The sequence below is a fragment of the Oryctolagus cuniculus genome, chromosome 1, assembly GCF_051225735.1.
Source record: "Oryctolagus cuniculus isolate XC-2025 breed Fujian yellow rabbit chromosome 1, ASM5122573v1, whole genome shotgun sequence".
Taxonomy (NCBI): Eukaryota; Metazoa; Chordata; class Mammalia; order Lagomorpha; family Leporidae; genus Oryctolagus; species Oryctolagus cuniculus.
Window position 1 is genome coordinate 109,499,962 of NC_142867.1, and position 19,849 is coordinate 109,519,810.

At 59.2% G+C, this 19,849-nt stretch overlaps 1 protein-coding gene across 2 annotated transcripts in view; it reads right to left on the reverse strand.

Moving 5' to 3' along the window:
* Window positions 1-19,849, reverse strand: part of DSCAML1 (DS cell adhesion molecule like 1) — a 341,147-nt gene that overhangs the window by 61,768 nt on the left and 259,530 nt on the right. For both annotated transcript variants that reach the window (XM_002708369.5, XM_089313095.1), the window contains 4 exons: window positions 18,091-18,363; window positions 9,212-9,490; window positions 8,692-8,811; window positions 7,706-7,882 (listed from right to left, as the gene is read on the reverse strand). In XM_002708369.5, the coding sequence (XP_002708415.3) occupies window positions 7,706-7,882; window positions 8,692-8,811; window positions 9,212-9,490; window positions 18,091-18,363 (849 nt within the window). The remainder of the gene's footprint in view (window positions 1-7,705; window positions 7,883-8,691; window positions 8,812-9,211; window positions 9,491-18,090; window positions 18,364-19,849) is intronic.

Consider the following 19,849-nt stretch of genomic DNA (forward strand, 5'->3'; position numbering starts at 1 on the left):
GGAGTTTGTGCATAGGTGAGGTTGGCCTGACCAAGAGGGAGCTTTGGGATAGGAAACTACTTGTCTTTAGGTGGGGCCCTTGTAGGATGGTAAAAAGCACGGAACCTTTTAGTAACAGAGCCCTGGGGGGCTGTTGGGGGTTGAATTATGTCCCCTGAGAAGCTGTGTTGAAGTCCTAGCCCCTGCTAGCTGTGACTGTGCCCTTACTTGGAAACAGGGTCTTTGCTGGTCTAAGTTGGGGTCGTACTGGAGAAGGGTCCACCTTACTGCAGCAGACCCCGTCCTTATAGGAAGAGAAGAGACACACACAGAGGTCACACAGAGAGCAAGGCCACGCGGCAATGGAGACAGAGGCTGGTGCGATGGGTGTACAACCCAGGGAACGCATGGACTGCGGGCGGCCATGGGACAAGGCGAGGGAGCTGCCTTCCCCAGAGCCTTCAGTGGGTGCATGGCCATGCTGGCACCCTGAGGTCTCACTTCTAACCCAGGACTGTGAGGAGCAAGTTCCTGCTGCTGCAAGGCACAGGGTGTGGCACTCTGTTGTGGGGAGCAAACCGGACTAGACTGTTACTGGAATTAAGACTTATTCTATGCATCTGCTCTCCCACAATATGGCGCTGGGAGAGAAGTAAACAGCTTCCGCACAGCTGCCTCCAGTTCAACCAATTAACTGTAGGACTTGCTCCTGATTGGAGGAGAGCAGCGTACTCGGCGTGTGGGCAGCCGAGTTGGGATTGGCGGAGGAGGACTATAAAGGAGGAGAGAGACGGCATGCACCAGGAACATCTGTGGGGAACATCTATGGGGAACATCTAGCTGAAGGAACACCCGTGCAGCCCCCGAGAGACCCGGCCGGCGGTGTGCCGCTCCCCTGCGGAAGTGGGGAATGCGGCCAGGGGGAACTGCCCTTCCACGGAGGTGGAAGGGATAGTAGCCAACCCGGGAAGAACCAGCAGCAAACCCGGGGAGGGCCGAGCAGACGAAAGAACAGCGCAGGGTCCTGTGTTGCTCCTCCACGAAGACGGGGAGCGACACTCTGTTACAGTCTGGGGGACACAGACACAAGGGTTCTCAGGGCGATGTGTGCAGCTCCACGGAGTTGGAGGGGCTTCCCAGGGCGCCAGGTTGGGTGGGCTCTGCTCTCCCCACTCTAGGGGCAGCTCCCCTCCTGTTGCAGTCCCCCCGCAGTAGGCAGGCAGGTGCAGGCGTGTTCAGAGGCCACCTCCACTCTGCCCCAGCATACGCCTGCCCTAGCACCCGGCCCGGGTGTTGACACACAGCATTAGCTATTGCCGAATAACAAATGGACAATGGCAGCCCTGGACAGGAGTGGACACAGGCCAGAGAACATTTTCTTTCGACTCTCAGTTCTCTGCAGAACTGAGAGGCCCAGAGGGCTGGGGTGGGGGAGGGGGAGTCAGGCGGGGGCTTGGGATCCCAGGGGAATGTGCATTTAGCCCACCAGCCCCGTTCCTTCTGGGTGGGGCCCCCCAGCGGGGTTGGGCCTAGGACATCGGGTCTCACACACGCCTCTGGATAGAAACCCTGGCGGAGCGTCAGCCAACGTGTGTTTCCTCAGAGACCTCCTGATGCGTCCTCTTTGACACAGGCATGTGACAGGCCACCCCTCATTCCCATCCATCCATTTCTAGGGACGGTGCCGTCATCCTCAGCTCTCAGCCCTGAGCCCTTGACTCAGTCTCCTGGCTCCTTTGGGCCAGTCCACTGAGGCCTGGTGTTTTTGCCTTCAACACGGCCCTCAGAGGTCCCTCTCTCCAACCTCTGCTTGAGACCTAGTGTCATCTCCATCACCTAGCACGCCACACCCAGACCTCAGGCCACTTTTCTCATCCAACCCACCCCTACCTCAGCCGCCACCCTGTGGTCAGGTGCTCTCCTCACTGCCTCCCACCCTGGCTTCTCACCCCAGTGCCTTTTTTTTTTTTTTGATAGGCAGAGTGGACAGTGAGAGAGAGAGAGAGACAGAGAGAAAGGTCTTCCTTTGCCGTTGGTTCACCCTCCAATGGCTGCTGTGGCCGGCGCACCGCGCTGATCCGATGGCAGGAGCCAGGTACTTATCCGGGTCTCCCATGGGGTGCAGGGCCCAAGCACTTGAGCCATCCTCCACTGCACTCCCGGGCCACAGCAGAGAGCTGGCCTGGAAGAGGAACAACCGGAACAGAATCCGACCGGGACTAGAACCCGGTGTGCCAGTGCTGCAGGCGGAGGATTAGCCTACTGAGCTGTGGCGCCGGCCCCCAATGCCTTTGCTCGTGCCATTCTTTCCACCTAGAGGCCTCCTTGCCTCTCTTTCCTATCCAAACCCTCCCTGTTCTTGCAGGCAGAACTTAAGCCCCAGCTTCTCCAGGAAGCTCAGTCTGACCACGCCTGTCCACCCTGGGAATTTCCTTCTCTGACCTGACCTTGCACTTGTAGTGCTACACATTTTGACCTTGCCTTGTTAGCTGCAGCTTCCTGGCTAGTTTGTAAATCCCTGGAGGGAAAGGGGGGTGACTTCTCCCTGCCTTTCAGACCTCGACAGCGTGTTGGGCGTGGGGGCTACTCAGGAAGTGCACAGCTCTGCTCAGCCCCTGCAATCATTCATTCTGCCCTTACTGACAGTGGGGCTTCAGGCCTCACCGGGGGAGCAGTTCTGGGCTCCCCTCTCAGGGATGGGTTTGGGGACTGCTTAGATCTCTGTCCGCCTGCATTCGCTATTAACCTGGCTCCCCCAGGGAGAGCCTTGGCACGTCTTCTGTCTCGGCCTGTTGACTGCTCCCTTTACCTGTGCTGACCATGGACAAGGCACGTTGTTTTGTTATTCATCCAATCTGCCCTGAATGATCGCCCAGAGCCCAGACTCAATAGACACCCTTCAGCACTGCAGCAGCCGTGGGACCGCAGGGTGAGGGTGAAGCGGTGGTGATAGAGGGGCCCAGGAGACTCCTGAGGATGAGCACTTTTGTTTTAGGCGTGGAGGCTGCTCAGGCAGGTGCAGCCCTCCTAGCCCTGCCACCAAACCTCTCTGGGTCACCAGAGGACCTGAGTTGCTATGGTGACAAGAGGCGGGGCCAGGCAAGGGGCTCTCCCCTAGGACACTGCTTTAGTCTACCTTGAATCTCTGGCATAAAGGCCTCCTTTGGGGCTGAATTCAGGATGTGACCTGTTGATAGCGAGGTGTCATGAGGTCAGTAGGACCTCCCACGTTTCAGCCACTCAAACACAGCTTCATCTCTCTGTTACACCCCGAAACACCAAGGGCTACAGTTCCTGACACATGGGACCTGGAGAACCGGCAGTGCGTGCCCTTGGGTTTCCACTGGCACAATGAATGCAAACCCCTTGTTTTGTCCTGTCCAAGGGGGGAGGGAAGAGGACTACGATCTCTCTGAACACGGGAGCAAACCAGGGCCCTGGCAGACGGTGGCAGGCCCCAGCTCACCCAGGGCAGAGTGGGAGACACTGGGACAAGAACAGGACTGCGGCTCCCTGGCCAAGGCTTTCCTGTCCTCTAAATGCACTCCTCAGGTTGGCCTCCCTGAGCCCTGCGGGGATGGGGAAGGCCTGGGCTAGCCCAGGGCTGCAAATGCTCTGGTGAGGGCCCAGGCAGGCCTGCTGGCTCCTTGTTCCTGTAAGTGGGGGCCGCAGTGGGGAGCCTGCCGCTGAGAGGATGTGTCCAGCCTCTCTCCTGCTCTCTGTTTGATGACGCAGGAGACAAAGTGCTCCTTAGTCAATGAAGTCTGCAAGTCAAGAGGCCCAACAACCAGCTGCATCAGCATTGCCATGGAGATCATCACCATGGCTCCCTCTTCTTCACCCCACCCCCACCCCACAGCTGCACCAGTGGCTGGGGAGGCTGGGCCCACCTGCACACAGGATCGCCTGGCTTGGCATGGGTCAGGAAGGATTGTGACTAATGACCACCACCCAGGGAGAGAGGGCAGGAAACAGCCCCCAAAGCCCACAGCTATGGCAGGGCCAAACCCCAGTTCCAGCCCAGCCCCAGCCAGTCTGACTGGAGGCCCACATATTCTGCTTCCCACTCCCACTCCATATGCACGTCCAGTAGAGTCTTTGTCCCTGACCCCTCACCCAGTAAGGGGACTCATGGGTGGAGAAGAGCTGAGGACATGACCTATGACCTGTGACCCCAGATGTGATGAGATCAGCCCTACAGCCCGGGGGCTGGTTGGCAGGCCAGTCCTCAGCACAGAATGACAGTGGACAGAGACCTGTGGAGAGCTGGGTGCTATGTGCAGGAGTTCTATCCAGGAAGGACAGGACCAGCCCCAGCCTCCATGGGGCTTCTGCCTGGTGAGGAGACAGCACCCACAGCAGGGGACACACCAGCAAAGCTTGGGCTGGACACGTGGCTTCTCTCTGTCTGTTTCTCATCTGTGCTGAGGGGCATGATGAGTGTGTGTGTGGACTTCCTGATCCAGGATCCAGTCCCCTGCCCTGTGGACAGCCATCCCTCAATCTATGGTCATGCTGGTGGCAGGGCTGGTCCACAGCAGGACTGATGGCAGAAGTGACCTTGGACATCAATGCAGGGAATTCCCTGCACCAGCAGCGTGGCCTAGGAAGAGCTCTGGGGCTGTGGATGGCCTCGTCCTTACGCTCCTTGCCTTGGGAATGGGCAGGGTTTCCAACACACAGCCATCTCATCCAGGGTTTTACTTCCTGACCTCGGTATGAATGGCCAGCCAAGGCAGGTGGCCGAGCCTGCCGGCGCCCAGCGGCTTCCCCTTGCCCTCCCTCGGCCCCCAGGACAGTCTGCCTCCATTCCCTCCTGCCTGACTTCCTGTGGCTGTGGCAGGGTGCTGCTCGCTGAGGGCTCTTGGCTCTCCCTTTAATTGGTCTGACATTTTGCTAAACAAACAAATCAAAACTCAAACCAACAAAGAGCCCTTATGCGTTTAATTGGCCATGGGCTTTGTCTGGGGCCCAATGGCTGGAGCCTCCACAAAGTGGAGAAGCATCTGGGGGAGGTGCCAGGACCCGCCTAATAAGGTCACCTGCTGGAGGCGGGGGCGGGGGGCCCGGGAGACACTGCCACTCCGTGGCGACATCAAAACCCAGCCAGCCGTCTTCCGCCTCAGCCGCATGGCTGTGCACCTGCCTCTCGCTGAAGAGCCACTTTGAAGATGCTTCAGTTTTCTCCCATGTGTCCGTCGGAGGAGGAACTGCCTCCCCCTCCTCATGGTCATTATCTCTCTGTTTTATATTTTAAAAGGGAGATAAAAGGCAGCTCTGTGGACGTGGTATTTTCTTCTGTTAATTACATTTATTTTCCACCAAGTTCTGGGAGGCAGTCAGGTGGCCTGCAAAGACCACGCATGCTGCTGGACCCACAGCTGCTCTGAGCTGGAGTCAGCCAGGGCCTGGAGTCTACGCCCGGCCTCTTTGTTGTACAGATGAGAAACTGAGGCTTGGAGAAGGAAGGGACAGCTCAGGAGATACAGCCAGTGGGTCAGGGCTGGGAGCAGCCTCTGGGCCCTCATTCTCACTCTGAGCTCTTTCCTCCAAGCCAGGAGTCCGTCAAGCTACCCTGGGGCCAGCAGGGCCTGGTTGGCGGCCAGCAAGGAGACCTGAGGACTTGGAAGCACAGAGGCAGGGGCAGAATGGAAGTTCTGGGGCTGGCCAGGCCCCACCCAGTGCGGCAGCCCCACCCCCAGGCCCTGGACAGGGTCATTGTCGGACGGAGGCCCTGCCATACCCAGCCCTCAAACGTCCTAGGGCCTGCCTCCCCCTCTCCTGCTGGGTTGGCCAGGGCAGGTCCCTGGGGGCTGGCATGGATGGGGTGTTGGCCATAGAGGAAGGGTGTGAGGAACACAGGGAGTGTGAGGGGGCGGCTGGGAGGCGGCCTCGGAGCAGGCTGTGTGACAGAGGGCCAGGCGGTACAGTGAGTGGGACAATGTTACCCGGAGGTGCTTGGGATGGGAGCAGATGCAAGAGAGGAGGCCCGCGGGCCCTGCTGGGGAGAGAGGCAGGAGCCAGTGACAGAGCAGCTGGCGTGGGGACATGGGAGCAAGGGAGTGAGGCGGGGAGCTCCCTGGGAAGAGGGAGCATGTGTGTGTGTGTGTGGGGGGGGTTCATAACACGTGCCCTTTCCTAACGCCCCAGTGCTTCACGGCCGCTGCCTGGGCTGCGAGTGAGGATGGCGGAGGAAAGGGACTTGCCCAGGGCCCCTCGGAACAGGACGCGCCGGTACAGGACGGACAGCCTGGCTCCCCACCTCCTGACTGCTGCGCCCTCCGTCACCCGTGTCCCCTCATCTCCACGGAGAACCTGCAAGCCACAGATCCGGCAGCTAGGCTGGCCCGGCGAGAACCCCTCACTTACAGAGAAAGAGCAAAGACAGGAGCAAGTCTGGGGCGAGCCTGGCAGGCGCGGCCAGGGGAGAAGGACCTGATTGGCTCCCGAGGCGCCCGCCCCACCCCTGCCTCCCGCGAGGCGCGGCAGCAGCGAGCCCTGCCGGGCCGAGGGATGTAGATTGATTGTCTGGTTTTATTAAGGACAAAGTGCTTTTTGATAGTGTGAGGCGAGTGGTTCCCCAGGGCGGGGATTCCGGCCCGGAGCTCCCTGAGCAGCGATCGATCGCCGCCTCGCCGGGGCTTCCCTGCCGTGAGCGGTGCTCCGCTCCGGGCTCCGGCGCAGGCGGAAGACCTCTGATTCTTCCAGGACGGGGCCCTGGGGGCACGGGGAGGGCCTCACGCACAGCGGGCCCCATTGCAGGAAGCTCCCCATGCCACCCCGGGGCAGCGCCCTTGCAACAGCAGGCTGCGGGACTACACGGGATCTGCCCTGCTCTGGAGACGCGAAGGGCACTGTTCTGACGCCCACACTCAGCAGCCTGCAGATCTGTGCAACCCAGCGGGCTCACCAGGGTCATGCAGCCACCGAGCCAAGGGCCCCAGACTCACAGGGGACTGGGCCAGACGGGAAAACTCGGGCTCTCATGCAAGGGCCGCCAGCCACAGCGTGGGGCCCACTCCCTGACCCGCCGTTCTTCTCCCATTACCTGGCCCCCTGTGAAAGTGTGCTGTGACTTGGAACCGTGAATGATAATCCCCAGCGCTGGTCCAGGGACTGAGAAGGTGCAGACACAGCACCGGCTACAGAGATGTGACACATTACATCTTTGACTTTTTCCAACACGTCTTTCTCTTCCCGTTGGTAGCTCCTGTGCTGGTCACAGCAATTTTGTGGGGTGGATGGGCTGGGAGTGAACCTCAAGCACAGGTGAAGAAAATGGAGCACAGAGAGGCAAAGTGACTAGCCCAAGGTGGCACAGCCCAGTGGGCAGACAGGGACGGCAGCCCAGGCTTTCCAACAGTAAGACTTTCTCTTATGCTGTGTATCTGGGGCCTTCCTTTCTGAGCCATACACAGAGTGGACGCAAGCAGGTTTATACAATGTGGCAGAAACAAGCTGTTTGATGTGTGTGTTCAGCCTACAGATCGTAGTAAATGGGGTGCCCTGGTGCATTTCAGGGCAGACAACCAGGAGCAAATCGTGATGGGCGGGGTGCTGGGGGGCGAGGCCCTCCTTTCCCACGAGAGGGCGTCTGAACGTCCCTCTCAGAGGGTCCCACGCTAGGGAGAGCCCTGGGAACCAACGAGCTAGGCAGGGAGGATGCTGAGAGGGGCCGGGCCTGTGGCGGGGCAGCTGGGGGTGCCGTGCGGGGGGCAGGACTCACTCTTGACGGTGAGGAACATGGACTTGCTGATGTCGGTGCCCACGCCGTTGCTGGCCTGGCAGAGGTAGTAGCCGATGTCCTCTTCTAGGACGTGGCGGATCAGCAGCGAGCTGTTGGGCAGGATCTGGATGCGGCCGGTGAGCGGCACCGGGTGGTACTGCTGGGGGTTCCCACTCCCTGGAAGGAGGCAGCGGTTAGGAGCACTGGAGTTCTGCCTAGGGAGGGTACCAGGTGGGACTGGAGGGCCAGAGGAACCGCCCTGGTTCCCCTCTCTCACCCATCTAGGGTCGTTTTGCAGCACAGCCTGTGCCATTGTCAAAATGCTGGAGCCACGTGTCTCCTGCTGGGCGTGGGAGAGACAGAGGTGTGCAGCTGGGGTCTGGGCCTCTGTTCAGTGCCACCTTGGCCCTGAGCTGCTTGGGGGGGTGAATTCCTTGGAGAAGAAGCAAGAGGTGTTTTTGGGCCACTTGGGAACAGGCGGAGAGAAGATTGAGCTTTCAAATGGCAGCGGCTTGGCCACAGGCAGAGAGGCCAGACTTCCTCCAAGCAGGGCTTGGGGGCATTCCTCCCACCCACAGGGTCAGCAGTGGACACAGCCTAGGACGTGAGGCTTGGGCAGACACCCAGTGGGGCCTTGGGAGGCAGCTGGGCTCTGAGAAGGATCCCGAGCCCACAGCAGGTTGACTGAGAAGCAGGGCAATGAGGCTGTGGCAGCGAGGGCAGGTGGTGCACATGCACCAAGTCTGGGCCGGAGGTGGACGGGGGAGGGCAAGTCTGTGGGGAGCAGAGGATGTTGGGAATCAGCAAGAGGGCAGATCCCTGGGGGCGACTGAGGATGACCCCTAGATCGAGGTAGCCTGGGGTCAGGTGACTGAGGTCCTAGGACACCCACCCAGGGCTAGTGAACAGGCCCAAGTCCAGCAGAGTGTCCTCCTCTGCCCCCTCCCCTGCCCTTCCTGCAGACGCTGGCTGGGCCCAGAGCGTACCCTTGGCGTGCTTCCACATGACCTTGGGCGGCGGGTAGCCATCCACCGAGCAGTTGAGCACACCAGCTTTGCCATAGATGCCGTCCTGATTGTTGGGCTGCACCACGAATCGAGGGGGCACTGTGGAGAGAGGAAGTGGCGGAGAAAAAGGTGTTTCAGTCCCTGACAGGTGTCCCAGGCTCAGGCACCTTGCACTCCACGCCAGCCCTTCCTGGCTGGACCACTGTAAAGTGGGGAGTAGGCAGCTTCTGAAATCCAAGAAGCTGAGAGCTTATGCGGAATATGAGGGTGAGCTCTGGGGGTTCTGAGTTCCAATCTTGCCTTTGACAATGATTAATGCAGCAAGTGTCTCCTCGGTTTGCTGACTTGGAAAATGAGATGCTGGGCCCCTTTGATCCTGAGGGGCCCTGCTGGAGCCAACCTTCCATAAGCCCGTGATTCAAACTGGAGACCTAGACCACTGCCCCAGCAGCAAGGCAGTGCCAGAGCTCCCTCCCCTGCGGCGCCCTGTCCCACTCACCGCGCACAATGAGCTGGCGTTCCCTGCTCACAGTGGCCGCGGCGTTGCTGGCGATGCACGTGTAGTTGCCGTTGTGCTTGAGGGAGACACTGGAGATCTGCAGGGAGCTCATGAACTCCTTGCTCTCGATGGTCACGCCCGAGCCTGAGATGATCACCTGTCCGTCCTTCCTCCAGGTGATGCGGATGGGCATGTCCCCCGAGGACACCACACAGGGGATGTAGAGCAGCTGGCCGATGGAGGCAGGCGGGAACTCGAAGGGCTGGATCAGAGGGGGCACTGGAAAGGCAGTGGTGCTGCTGTCAGGCCCCCACTTGCCCCAGCCCAGCCGGTTGCCTTGCCGTGGGGTTCTGGGCAGCCCTGGGCCCCAGCGCGGGCCTTAACTAGGGCTCCCCTGGCTCCTGTGTATCCAGTGACTCCCAGAGGGACCGGGGGGCCCTGCTTGGCTCCTGTCCCTGCCCACTTAGGCCTGAACCCACTGCCCCTGTGGGGCTGACCTTAACTCTGACCTTCAGCTTTGTCCTTGAACTTGAATCATGTGTGTCTTGACATCTACCCACCTGCTGACCCACTCTCAGCTTGTGCCCATGTTCTCATCCCAGAGATTCATCTCACAGCTCTCTGGGGGCCTGGGATAGACTAGAGATAACGTGTCCAGGTGACAAGAGAGGAAGGCTGGTGAGAAGATGGTCCCCACGTGTGCCCCGTAGCTGCTGGTCTACACCTGGGATGCTGTTTTCAGATCTCCCCCAACAGAGGGGCCACCTCCTGCCCTGCCCCTGTGCACTGTCATCAGGTGTCGGCACTGGCGAGGCTCACACCCCTGGTCACTTCACTCGCTCTATAGACATTGCCTCATATCATGACATGGGCTTGACGGTCCCCACTTTGCAGAGAAAACTGAGGTTCAGAACAGAGAAGGCATCGCTTGAGGTTTCAAAAGAGGTGATGGCAGGATTTGAAATATCATCTGCTCTCCACATCTAGGCTCTCTCTTTAAAAAAAAAAAGAATTATTTATTTGGAAGGGAGAGCATGAGAGAGAGAGAGAGAATCTTCCATCCACTGGTTCACTCCTCAAATGGCCACCATGGCCAGGGCTGAATCAGGTGGAAGTCAGAAGCCTGGCACTCCATCCGGCCTCCCATGTGGGTGGCAGGAACACAAGCATGTGGGCCGTCTTCTGCTGCTTTCCCAGGCACATTTAGCAGGGAGCTGGATGGGAAGTGGAGCAGCTGGGACTGGAACTGGCACTCGGCAGTGAAAAGCAGGCATCTCAAGCGGCTACTTAACAACGCAGCTGTTTGGGGGGACTTTGAAGATAGCCCCCAAAATGCCCAGACCAGAGGCCCTTTGGTCTCATGAGTGAGTGGCAGGAATGAGCAGAGAGGGAGCTCTGTGGTCTGCACTACGGTCAGGTGTTCAGATTCACCTGGGCAAAGCTCTGTCTGCTCAGCCTCCCTCCCCTTGGAGCTGCTGCCACCCCTCCTCCCTTGCCGCTTAGCCCCTGGGGTCCTGTTGCTTGGAGATGGACCCTCCCTTCTGGGCTCAGGCTAGAGCATCAGCCATTATCTTTATGATAACTCAATTAGGCTGCAGCGGCTTCCCTAGCAAGTGGAGGAGAAGCCGGTGCAGGAGACAGACAATCGGCTTAACAAGGCTGAGCACCTTGGGCGTGGGATCGCCTTTCTGTAGTCAAGTAATTCAATTACAAGGCCCGCAGAAGTCCTCTGGCCTCCTCCCAGGCTCCAGCCCCAGCTCCTCGGGATCCTGCTTCTCTCCACCCCAGGGCCACCTAGGATGGCCACCGTGGGGGATGAGCCCCCCAAGGGGAGGGGAAGGGAGAGTGTAGGCTCCGGGTGCCCCCTGCACCTTCAGGGCTTTCAGTGCTCAGCAGGATGCTGTCTGTGGGGAGTGGGCAACGCTGGACACAGAAAAGCCCCTCCTGCTGCCTTGTGGATCCTTGGGCCAGTTCTTGACCGAGACTTCTAGGTCTCAGGGACGCTGCCTCCGTGACCCTCAGCAGGGCCTCCGTTGTCATCTCCCACCTTCCTTCAGTCCAGCCCCGGGCTCCCTCAGTGCACCACAGCCACCCGCAGCGCCACGCCGTAGCCTGCCTGGGTGAGCGCAGCTGGACACCGTGCTTCCTGTCTCTCACCACTTGTCCCTGTCCCCGCCTGCCTGGCTTGCCTCCGCCTCTTCTAGATACACTTGGCTTCGGGGGCTCTGGTCGCTGTCAGGACTTCCTCATTCCCATCTCTGGCTGTCATTCTCCCCCTGGGATGAGCCATTGCCTCCCACCCCCCATATTTGTTGGCCCTTAGACATCTTCAGATGGATTCCTCTGGAACCTTGACTCTAGCAATGGCCCAATGCCCAGTCCCAGAGAGTCCTCTTGTTGGGCCTCTGAGGGTCCCCCCCCCCCCCCCCAGTGTGTGCATGCCCAGGTCAGCTCTAGGCCTCTGGGCTTCTTAGGCTTTCTGCTGGACTCGCTGCAAAGACCCACAGCTGCCACCCAGTTTGCCTCCTTGGGCCTGGAGGAGTCCTTTCAGATCTGCCCAAATGCCACTTCTTCCGTGAAGCCCGCCTTCCTCCAGCCCTTGGCAGGCATCTTGCTCCACTCCACTTACCATGGGTCAGCTGTATCACCACCCACTGGTGCTGGGAGCTGGAGTTGTAGAACCAGGTCTTATTTACTTGGCAAATCGTAGGCACCCAATAAATGCTTGTCGGATGAGCAAAGCGAATGAACATGGGTCTGGGTGCCATTTCCTGGGATGACCTTAGAAGCTCACCAGTGAGGCAGGCAAGGGGTGGGGACAACGGGGGATGGGGTTCACCCAGAGTAAGGAGGTGCCCTGTGCTGTTCCCCAAGATGCTGTATTTGTGCTTTGGAATTCTGGGGCCCCCTAGGGGCCGGGCCTATGAAGTCCTAGCATCAAACTGGCTCCTGTGACTTAAAAGCTCTGTGGACACATGACCATGAGCAAGAGGGGAGAGTGGTGACAGTGACCAAGGGCCGGAAGGCAGGGCACATGAGCAAGGCAAGAAGGTGGGAGGAGGGGGCTGTCAGGCCTGGACGCCCCCACCAATGTGGATGAACGGCTAAAGCACCACACTGCCACTGTGCACAGGGCAAGAGGCTAGAGGCAGGCTGAAGTCAGACAGTGAAGCTTGGTTCAGGCAAGGGGAAGGCTGTCTGAGTAAGAAAGGATTTAGATAATAGAGCAAGTTACTAAGGCAGTTTAATTCATTAATTAACTAACTCATCTAATATTTATGGAACGCCTGCTCTGTGAGGGCGTGATGCTCCATGTGGGCTGGGGAGAGCAGAAGCATGTTCACACTACAGACAGGGCTTCCGGGAGCTGCTGGGGAGGGGAAGACACCTCCCGCCCTGAGGACTGGACAAGCACCACGCTGAACTCAGAGCACACGGGGCCGTCCCACCGGTGGGTGATCTGACAGTTAAAGGACACACGTGCTTTCAAAATTCAGATGGGATGAGGGAGAGAGGGGCAAGGCTGAGGCAGGGGACAGTGGCTGCTTGTCCTGCAGACAGCTAAGGGATGTGGCTCCTGCTTAGAAGCCAAGTCCATGGGGACTCTTCCTGATGCACAAGCGGCGGCGGCCCAGACCCAGCGCTGCTCTTTGACCAGTGATGCACAGTGCCTGCCCCAGCGCTCAGCCAACAGGCACGGGCTGGTGGAACGTGTGTGTCCATCTCTACCTCGGGCAGCTCAGTCCATCAGGAGGCAGGGTCTCTGACCATCTCCACCCTGGTGACAGCCAGGGCCTCCTGCCCCCAAGTCCTAGCTCTGCCAGCAGACAGCCTGGATGTAGGGGGCACAACCAGGAGTTTCTCTCAGGTGCCCTGCTCTGGCCACGGCCCTCATTAGCAAGCTCTCATGATGCCCAAAGGCTGGAGGACACAGTGGCTGACAGGGCTGCTGGGGCTGTAACAGTGCATGCAGTGCCGAGTCCAGCCACCATAAAGTCTTTATGGCCACTTGTTTGGGAGTGTCACTCAGGGGGAAGTGTGCTGACCACCAGCCCAGCCCATAAACGCTTTATGGCGTTTCTCATCAACTCTCTTTGAGCACGAGCCTTTTATTTATTGCACCTGTTAGCAGAGTGCACCGTGGGAAGTCAGGGCTTCTGTGCAGCACGGAGATGGGAAAGAGGGGGCCAGGACGCTGGGTTCCACGCTCTGCTACCACTTAAGGGACCACGACGGGCAAGCTGCCTCCTCACCGCCCTCTTTGCTTCTCTTTCTGAGCCTCGGTCTTCTTCATCTGCGAAGTGGAGCGGTTGGACCAAGTAATCTCGAAAGCCCAACACTGATTTTCCAGTTTTATCAGGTCCCCTATTCAGGAACAATTGCAATGAACTTCAGTTTCTTACAGAATCGCTCATCTTGGGAAGCCCTTCCCAGACCACCTTATACAGAACCACAAAGCCTCACCCCCTGGCCTTGGCACTCTCATTTGCACTCCTGCTTCGACAAGGGACATCTGTTATGTATTTGACGATGGTGTGTTTCTCCACTAAAATATAAGCTCCCTGATGCCCGGGCTTTCTGTCTGCTCTGAGCATAGCCGTACAGTGCCTCAAATATGGTGAGTGCACAGCAAATACCAATGAATGAGCGAATGGGTACTTCATCACCACTGTCATCATCTTCATCACCACTGCCAACTTCACCAGTCCTGACTGTCCCGTAAGGCAGTTTCTTACTGCTGTGTTCCTGGCTCCCCTGGCCAGGGAAGCAGGGCTCCTTAGTACCCAGTCCCCCAGGTGTAGCGAGCGATCTCCTCTGATGGAGTCTGATGCGCTCTCTTCCTGTGGATTCCAGCAGAGTTCCTTCCAAACCTCCACCTCTGCCAATAGCAGGCCAGGTGCCCTGCTTTCTCTCTAGCCCCCCGACCACAGAAACCTCGGCCCCTTCATCAGGGTGGGAAAGGGCCTCTGCCACAGGCTCTCAGGATATGGCAGGGGCTAGATGGCGCTGGGCCCTGGCCAGTAGGGGAGAATGATTGTGGGTAGGGAGTAGGCGCATGTGTGTGCGTGTGTGCCTGTGTGTGTGTGCATGTGTCTTTCTACTGGCTCTCCACAGGGACCTGGCACCACCTCCTGATCCTGGCCCTGATGAGCACGGGCACACAGAACCTCACACCTTTGGTTTGGCTCCAGAGACCCTTGGAGACTCAGATGTAGGGATGGAGATGTCTCTTCACCAAGCCAATGCCAAGGTGCACCCAGTGCAGCCCTGTCTTCCTAGTTAATTAAACAGCGTGTGTGCCCAGAGATGCTTTTGTGCTACGTTATTTTTCAGCTACAGGGGGTCCTAAGGTCACCAAGTCCAGGCTGGATCTGTGTGCCTGCCTCTTAGCACCCTGCCAAGGAGCTCTCCCTGTGCCCAGAGACAAGTACCCCCCCGCCCCCCGCAGCTCGGCTCTCCCCTGCCACCCCACGTTACGTGTGCCAAATCCTAGGCAGCCCTCAATGCATCCTCTACCCTCTCTCCCTTGTGCCCCTCACATCTTGTCGGGCTACAGAGAGCTCACTTGGGCAATGCTTCACTGGGCCCCACCTGCAGCCGCCTTTTGTGGCTCGGGAACCGTGCCTTGCAGGAGGGTACATTGGGAGCATCTGTGTATATGTAACGGCGTGCATGCATGTGTGTGTGCTCAAGCACGGAGAGGTGATTGTGCGACTGTGATGCTTGTGCACACTTGTATGTGCCAGGATGTCCAGGCACGTGTACCCACAGAGAGGCGTCTGCACGTGTGTGTTTGCTTCTCAGCTCAGTGTTTGAAAAATTCATTAGGAGACAAGCAGTCCCAGAAGGAATGGAGTCAGCAGTTGTTTTTCCAGCTCACAGAGCTGCATAGTTTTTGCCCCTCCCTGCCCACCAACCATTGGCTCCACAGAGAGGTGTCAGGGGAGGGGACCTCCAATTTATCTCCGGCTTCCAGGGCCCTGTCCTGCCCCACCTGGCCCTTTCCTGCACTCCTGCTGTCTGCTCCGGTTTCCAGCAGGGCAGTAGCGCTGGGGTCTGCAGTGCTGCCCCCTTCCCCTCCCTTCCCCCGCCAGGGCCAGGGCTCCCTCACCATGCCCAGGGCACCTCCTCCACCCCCTCCATGGGTAGCTCTTGGAAGAGCAGCGCATCAGCTAATCAAGCAGCGTGATCATAATCAGCTCTGATGGGTTCTTCTGCAAAAGTGCATTCTAATGAGGCGAGGGAGGGAGGCGGAGGGGGAGGAAGGACCCAGGCTTGGGGAGTGGTGGGGGCATAGGGACCCCAGAGCCCCTCACACAAGTGGTCTAGCGAGGAAAGAGGGGACCACACCTCTTCTAGGGCTGGGTTTCTGGAATTTTTCAGAACCCAAGGGTGGGGAAGGGAGCCTGCACATGGTTCTCTCTCTCTCTCTCTCTCTCTCTCTCTCTCTCACACACACACACACACACACACACACACCCTGCTTTGTGGATACTAAGCTTATGTTGGGTGCTGGGTATACACATGTGGCCAGGGCATGGGCTCTCTCACACACCCCGCCCCCTCCCCCACCCTGGGCTGGGGCACTACAGGCCCGACCAGCCGCTGAGACGGACTGCATCAGATTCAATTCATTAGGGCTGATCGCTCCCGGAACGGGGCTGCATAATTGATGAGCTGAGCAGCTCTGAGGATGTTCCGAGGCCTTGGAGCTCGCAGCTGCCCTGTTGTTATTGCTTCCTTTTAAGCCAGCAGACCCGGCCGAGTGCTCGCTGGTGCGTGCGGGTGAGGGGAGCGGCGAAGAGGTTAGATGGTTTAATACCTGATGTTTACACTGTGAACACTCGGTCCCCTGCTTCTACGGGAAATGGATACAGGCGCCGTACAGCACAGCCGGGCAGGCGGGCTGGCTGGCTGCCACCGTTACCGCTGATGTGCCCAGGATGCCAGGGGCCTGTGAGGCTCCTGCTGGCACGGCAAGGCCCTTGGGCTGGGCAGAAACACTGGGCTGAAGAGGTGACCAGGACAGCCCTCAGCCCGACTGGGGTGCAACAGCGGAGGGCAGGGAGGGCTCCTCTCCTCTCCAGGCCTGTGATGCTACAGGGCCCCCCAGTACTCTGGGCTCAAAGTGAGGTTTCCCATAAGTCACTTGACCTGGACTAGTGCCTCAGAGTCAGCCACACACACACACCCACCCACACACACACACACCCACACACACACCTATCCACACAGGCTGTCTGGCACTGTGACAGGTGGTAAGTACGCAGGTGCACAGGATACGGCCCTAGGTACTGGCAAGGATGAATGTGGATGACAAAGCATGCATCGGGCACACGGGAAGGATGCACTCACCTCCTGCCCCCCGGCCCTCCCACCTGTATGACCCATGGTCCCCACATGCTCCAAGGGCCAAAACCAGATGCTGCCTCTAACCCCAAACTCTCCCTGCCTCCAGACCAACCTCTCCGTCGGCAGTGGCCGTATTCAACTGCCACCGTCCTACAGCAAGGAAGTGCCTGCAGGCTGGGGCCATCTCCTTTTTCCCTTCCCTCGCATGAGCCCAGGGCCCACAGTCCCTGTAGGACGTGGATAGGGGTGCGTGTCTCCTGAACCTCCTCTCCCCACTGCCCGGGGGTGATGCAGACGCCCAGGGGAGGGGAACCCCCCAAAGCCAGGTGCTCTCAGAGTCTCAGGATCCCCTCCCCTCCCCCTCCCAGGTGGTCCCAGATGCTGTATTTATCCCTGAAGGGCAGCTGGGGGCAGAATTCCTCCCCAAGCCGTCCCTTCTCCTGGTTCTGGAGTTACCAGAAAAATTGTCTGCACATGACAAATTACTCAGCCTTTCCAGACCTCAGCCTTTGCCCTGGGATTTGGGGAGGAAGCGCTGCCTGCGTTAGGTAAGCTGCAGTTGTGGGGTTCGACAGTGATGCACGCAGAGGTGCGCCCTCCACACTGAGCCCTGCCCTGATTGTAATGACCGCAGGCTGGAGACCGGAAGCCCCGTCCTTCCTCCCTGGCACAGCCACGGGCTGTGGCGGAGCCTCAGGCTGCAAAGGCTGGCTGCCTGCTCATTTTCCCAATGCCCCAGCCCACCCTGGCTCTTACCCATCATGGTCACCTCGGATTCAGTGACCACCCACCCCCAGCCACCTGGGTTCCACCGACCTCTCCTTAGCTCTGCCTCACAGGGTCCATTCTCTCGCCATTCTGCCCCCGACCTACCCAGCACCTTCCTCTCACCAGCTGTCTAGACAGTTCCAGGCCTGTGGGTTCCAAAGACTCATACACCTGCACAGGCCCAGGGCCTAGGGCCCAGCCGCCCGGGACTCCCTCCTTCATTCATTTGTTCCCCTGTATTCATTCACGCATGTGCCCGTAGCTCACTGCAGGGCTGTACTCCCAGGCATGAAACACAGACCTCAGCCAGGTAGGGGTGAAGGGGCTGGGTAGGGGGAGATTTTGGAGCCCTGGGCAGCGCTTTCAGGCTTACGCAGCACCAGCAGATGGGAGGTCCTTCCCCGTGCTTTAAAAGCAGCCTGGGCTGTCCCATCTGTGTCCCAGGAGGGAGTCAGGGCTCACTGTGGTTCCCTCCACCCCAGGCTTCCGGTGGTGATCTCTGGCTGGCCCTGTCCTGACATCAGAGGCCCATCGCAGCTCATCATGTCGGACCGGGCCTCCTGCCCAGGAGGTAACCTGCCTGCCCTCTGTCTGCTGCACAGCCCTCTAGCACCCGGGGCCAGTGCTGCCTTGTTCTGCAGTCTGTGGAGCTTCTCACCCACCATCTCTCGACCCTGCCTCATCACTCAGGATTGCCTGCTGCTGCCGCCTGCAAGGTTGGCTGGAGGGGGCTGAACTGGGCGGGCTGGGAGGCCTACCTTTGACGGCCACGTGGACACTCTGGCTGATGGAGAGCTGGGGCTGGATGAGCACGCTGCAAAGGTACTCGCCCTCGTCCATGCCCTTCTGCACGTCGGTCAGCTTGAGGGTCCCGTTCTCAAACACCACCTGCCGGTGGTTGTCGGGCAGCAGCAGCGCGTCCTTGTACCACTTGATGGAGTAGTAGGGGTAGCCGATGACCCTGCAGTTGATGAGCGTGTCCCGGCCGGCCACTGCTGTGATATTTCGCATCGCCCGGATGCTGGGGGGGCCTGAAGAGGAGGAGGAGGAGGAGGAAGAGGAAGAGGGAAGGCAAGGGAAGACGTCAGCTGGAGACAGCCAGGCACTGTCTTGTGGTGGTCTTCTCAGTTGCCTGGCCCCTGAGACTCAGGAGGTGGACGTCGGGTGTGGGGCGGGGGGCGAGGGAGGCCTCTATACAAGGCTAAAGGAAGAGGCTGGAGCTGGGTGGGGGGTCCACAGTCACTCTCAGACTCAGTCCCTGGCTTCAGATGGTTGCCAGCAGTCCTGTTTCAGTTACAGCCAGGGTGAACGGCTACTCCCCTGGGGGGCCAGGGTACCCAGCAGGGAGACAGCCTTGCCAAGAAGAGACTGGGTTAAGGGAAATGTGGGGATTTTGGTATTCCCATGCTACTGGCCCATCCTGGCCTTGGGCCCCAAAGGATCTCACATGCAGAAAAGATGGAAAGACAACAGGACAGTTCTCACTGCACGGCCTGACCCTTGCAGCAGGGAAGTACATGTCGCAGACTCCAGAGAAGGGGCTGTAAAAGGGGACCCCGGTCACACTGGCCGGGGATGGAGTGTCCTCTCAGGGCCTACGTGGGGGCTCAGAAGCCACCATCAGGGACAGGGCTGCAGAGGGTCCAGGAACTCCGTGGCTTCAGCTCTCCATCCAGGAAGTAGGGACAGGACAAGAGTCTCCCAGGGTGCTGCAGCTGTGTCCCTGGCCAGTTCGGAGGCGAGGCAGGAAGGGGGCACCCCGGAGGTCCGCATTTCCCCTGTGGGTCCGGAGACCTGGCACGGCGTCCACTTCTGCCACCCTCCCCTGTGCCACGGCACCCACTGGCCCTTGCCTTCCTCCTCTGCACTTGGGTCAGGGGTCCCTGGTAGGGCCAGATGAGGAATGAGCGGAACCCCGCAGGGATGCAAAGACCTTTGGGAACTCAGCTCTCGCCACAGGGCTGTGGAGACGGTCACCCTTTCCCCCACTCCCAGAGGCTACCTGCCTTCATCCAACCTCAGCCTCCTGCTCTTGATGGTTTGAGCCTTTGGGGAGAAGATGAGGCCCTGGCTCCCGGCTGCTTACACTCCCTGGAGCAGGTGGGTTGGCTCAGTGCAGGGTTGGGGGAACACTGGGAACGCAGCTTTCATGGGCACCTGTGTTACAGATCAAGCCTGGCTCCCCTGTCCCGTGCTGTCCTTGTGATTGCAAGGCCCTGGTGGGACTGGCAGAAGTGAGCAGGTGCTTAGCATTCCTGGGGCCCCGAGAGACTGGATGAGTAGGAGGTGTTGGTGGGGCATGTGGGATTCGGGAGAGGAGAAGGGGGGTTGGAGGGGTTGGAATGGGAATGGGGTGACTGTACCAGACACTCACACATGAGAACAGAAGATGGGGCTTGTGGTGGGCAGGGAAAAGGGGGTGCGAGAGAGCAGAGAGACCTCTACTAAAATCAAAATGACGACCAATCGTAAGTACTAAGCACCACAAGAATAATGGGAACCACAGAGATGGCAAAG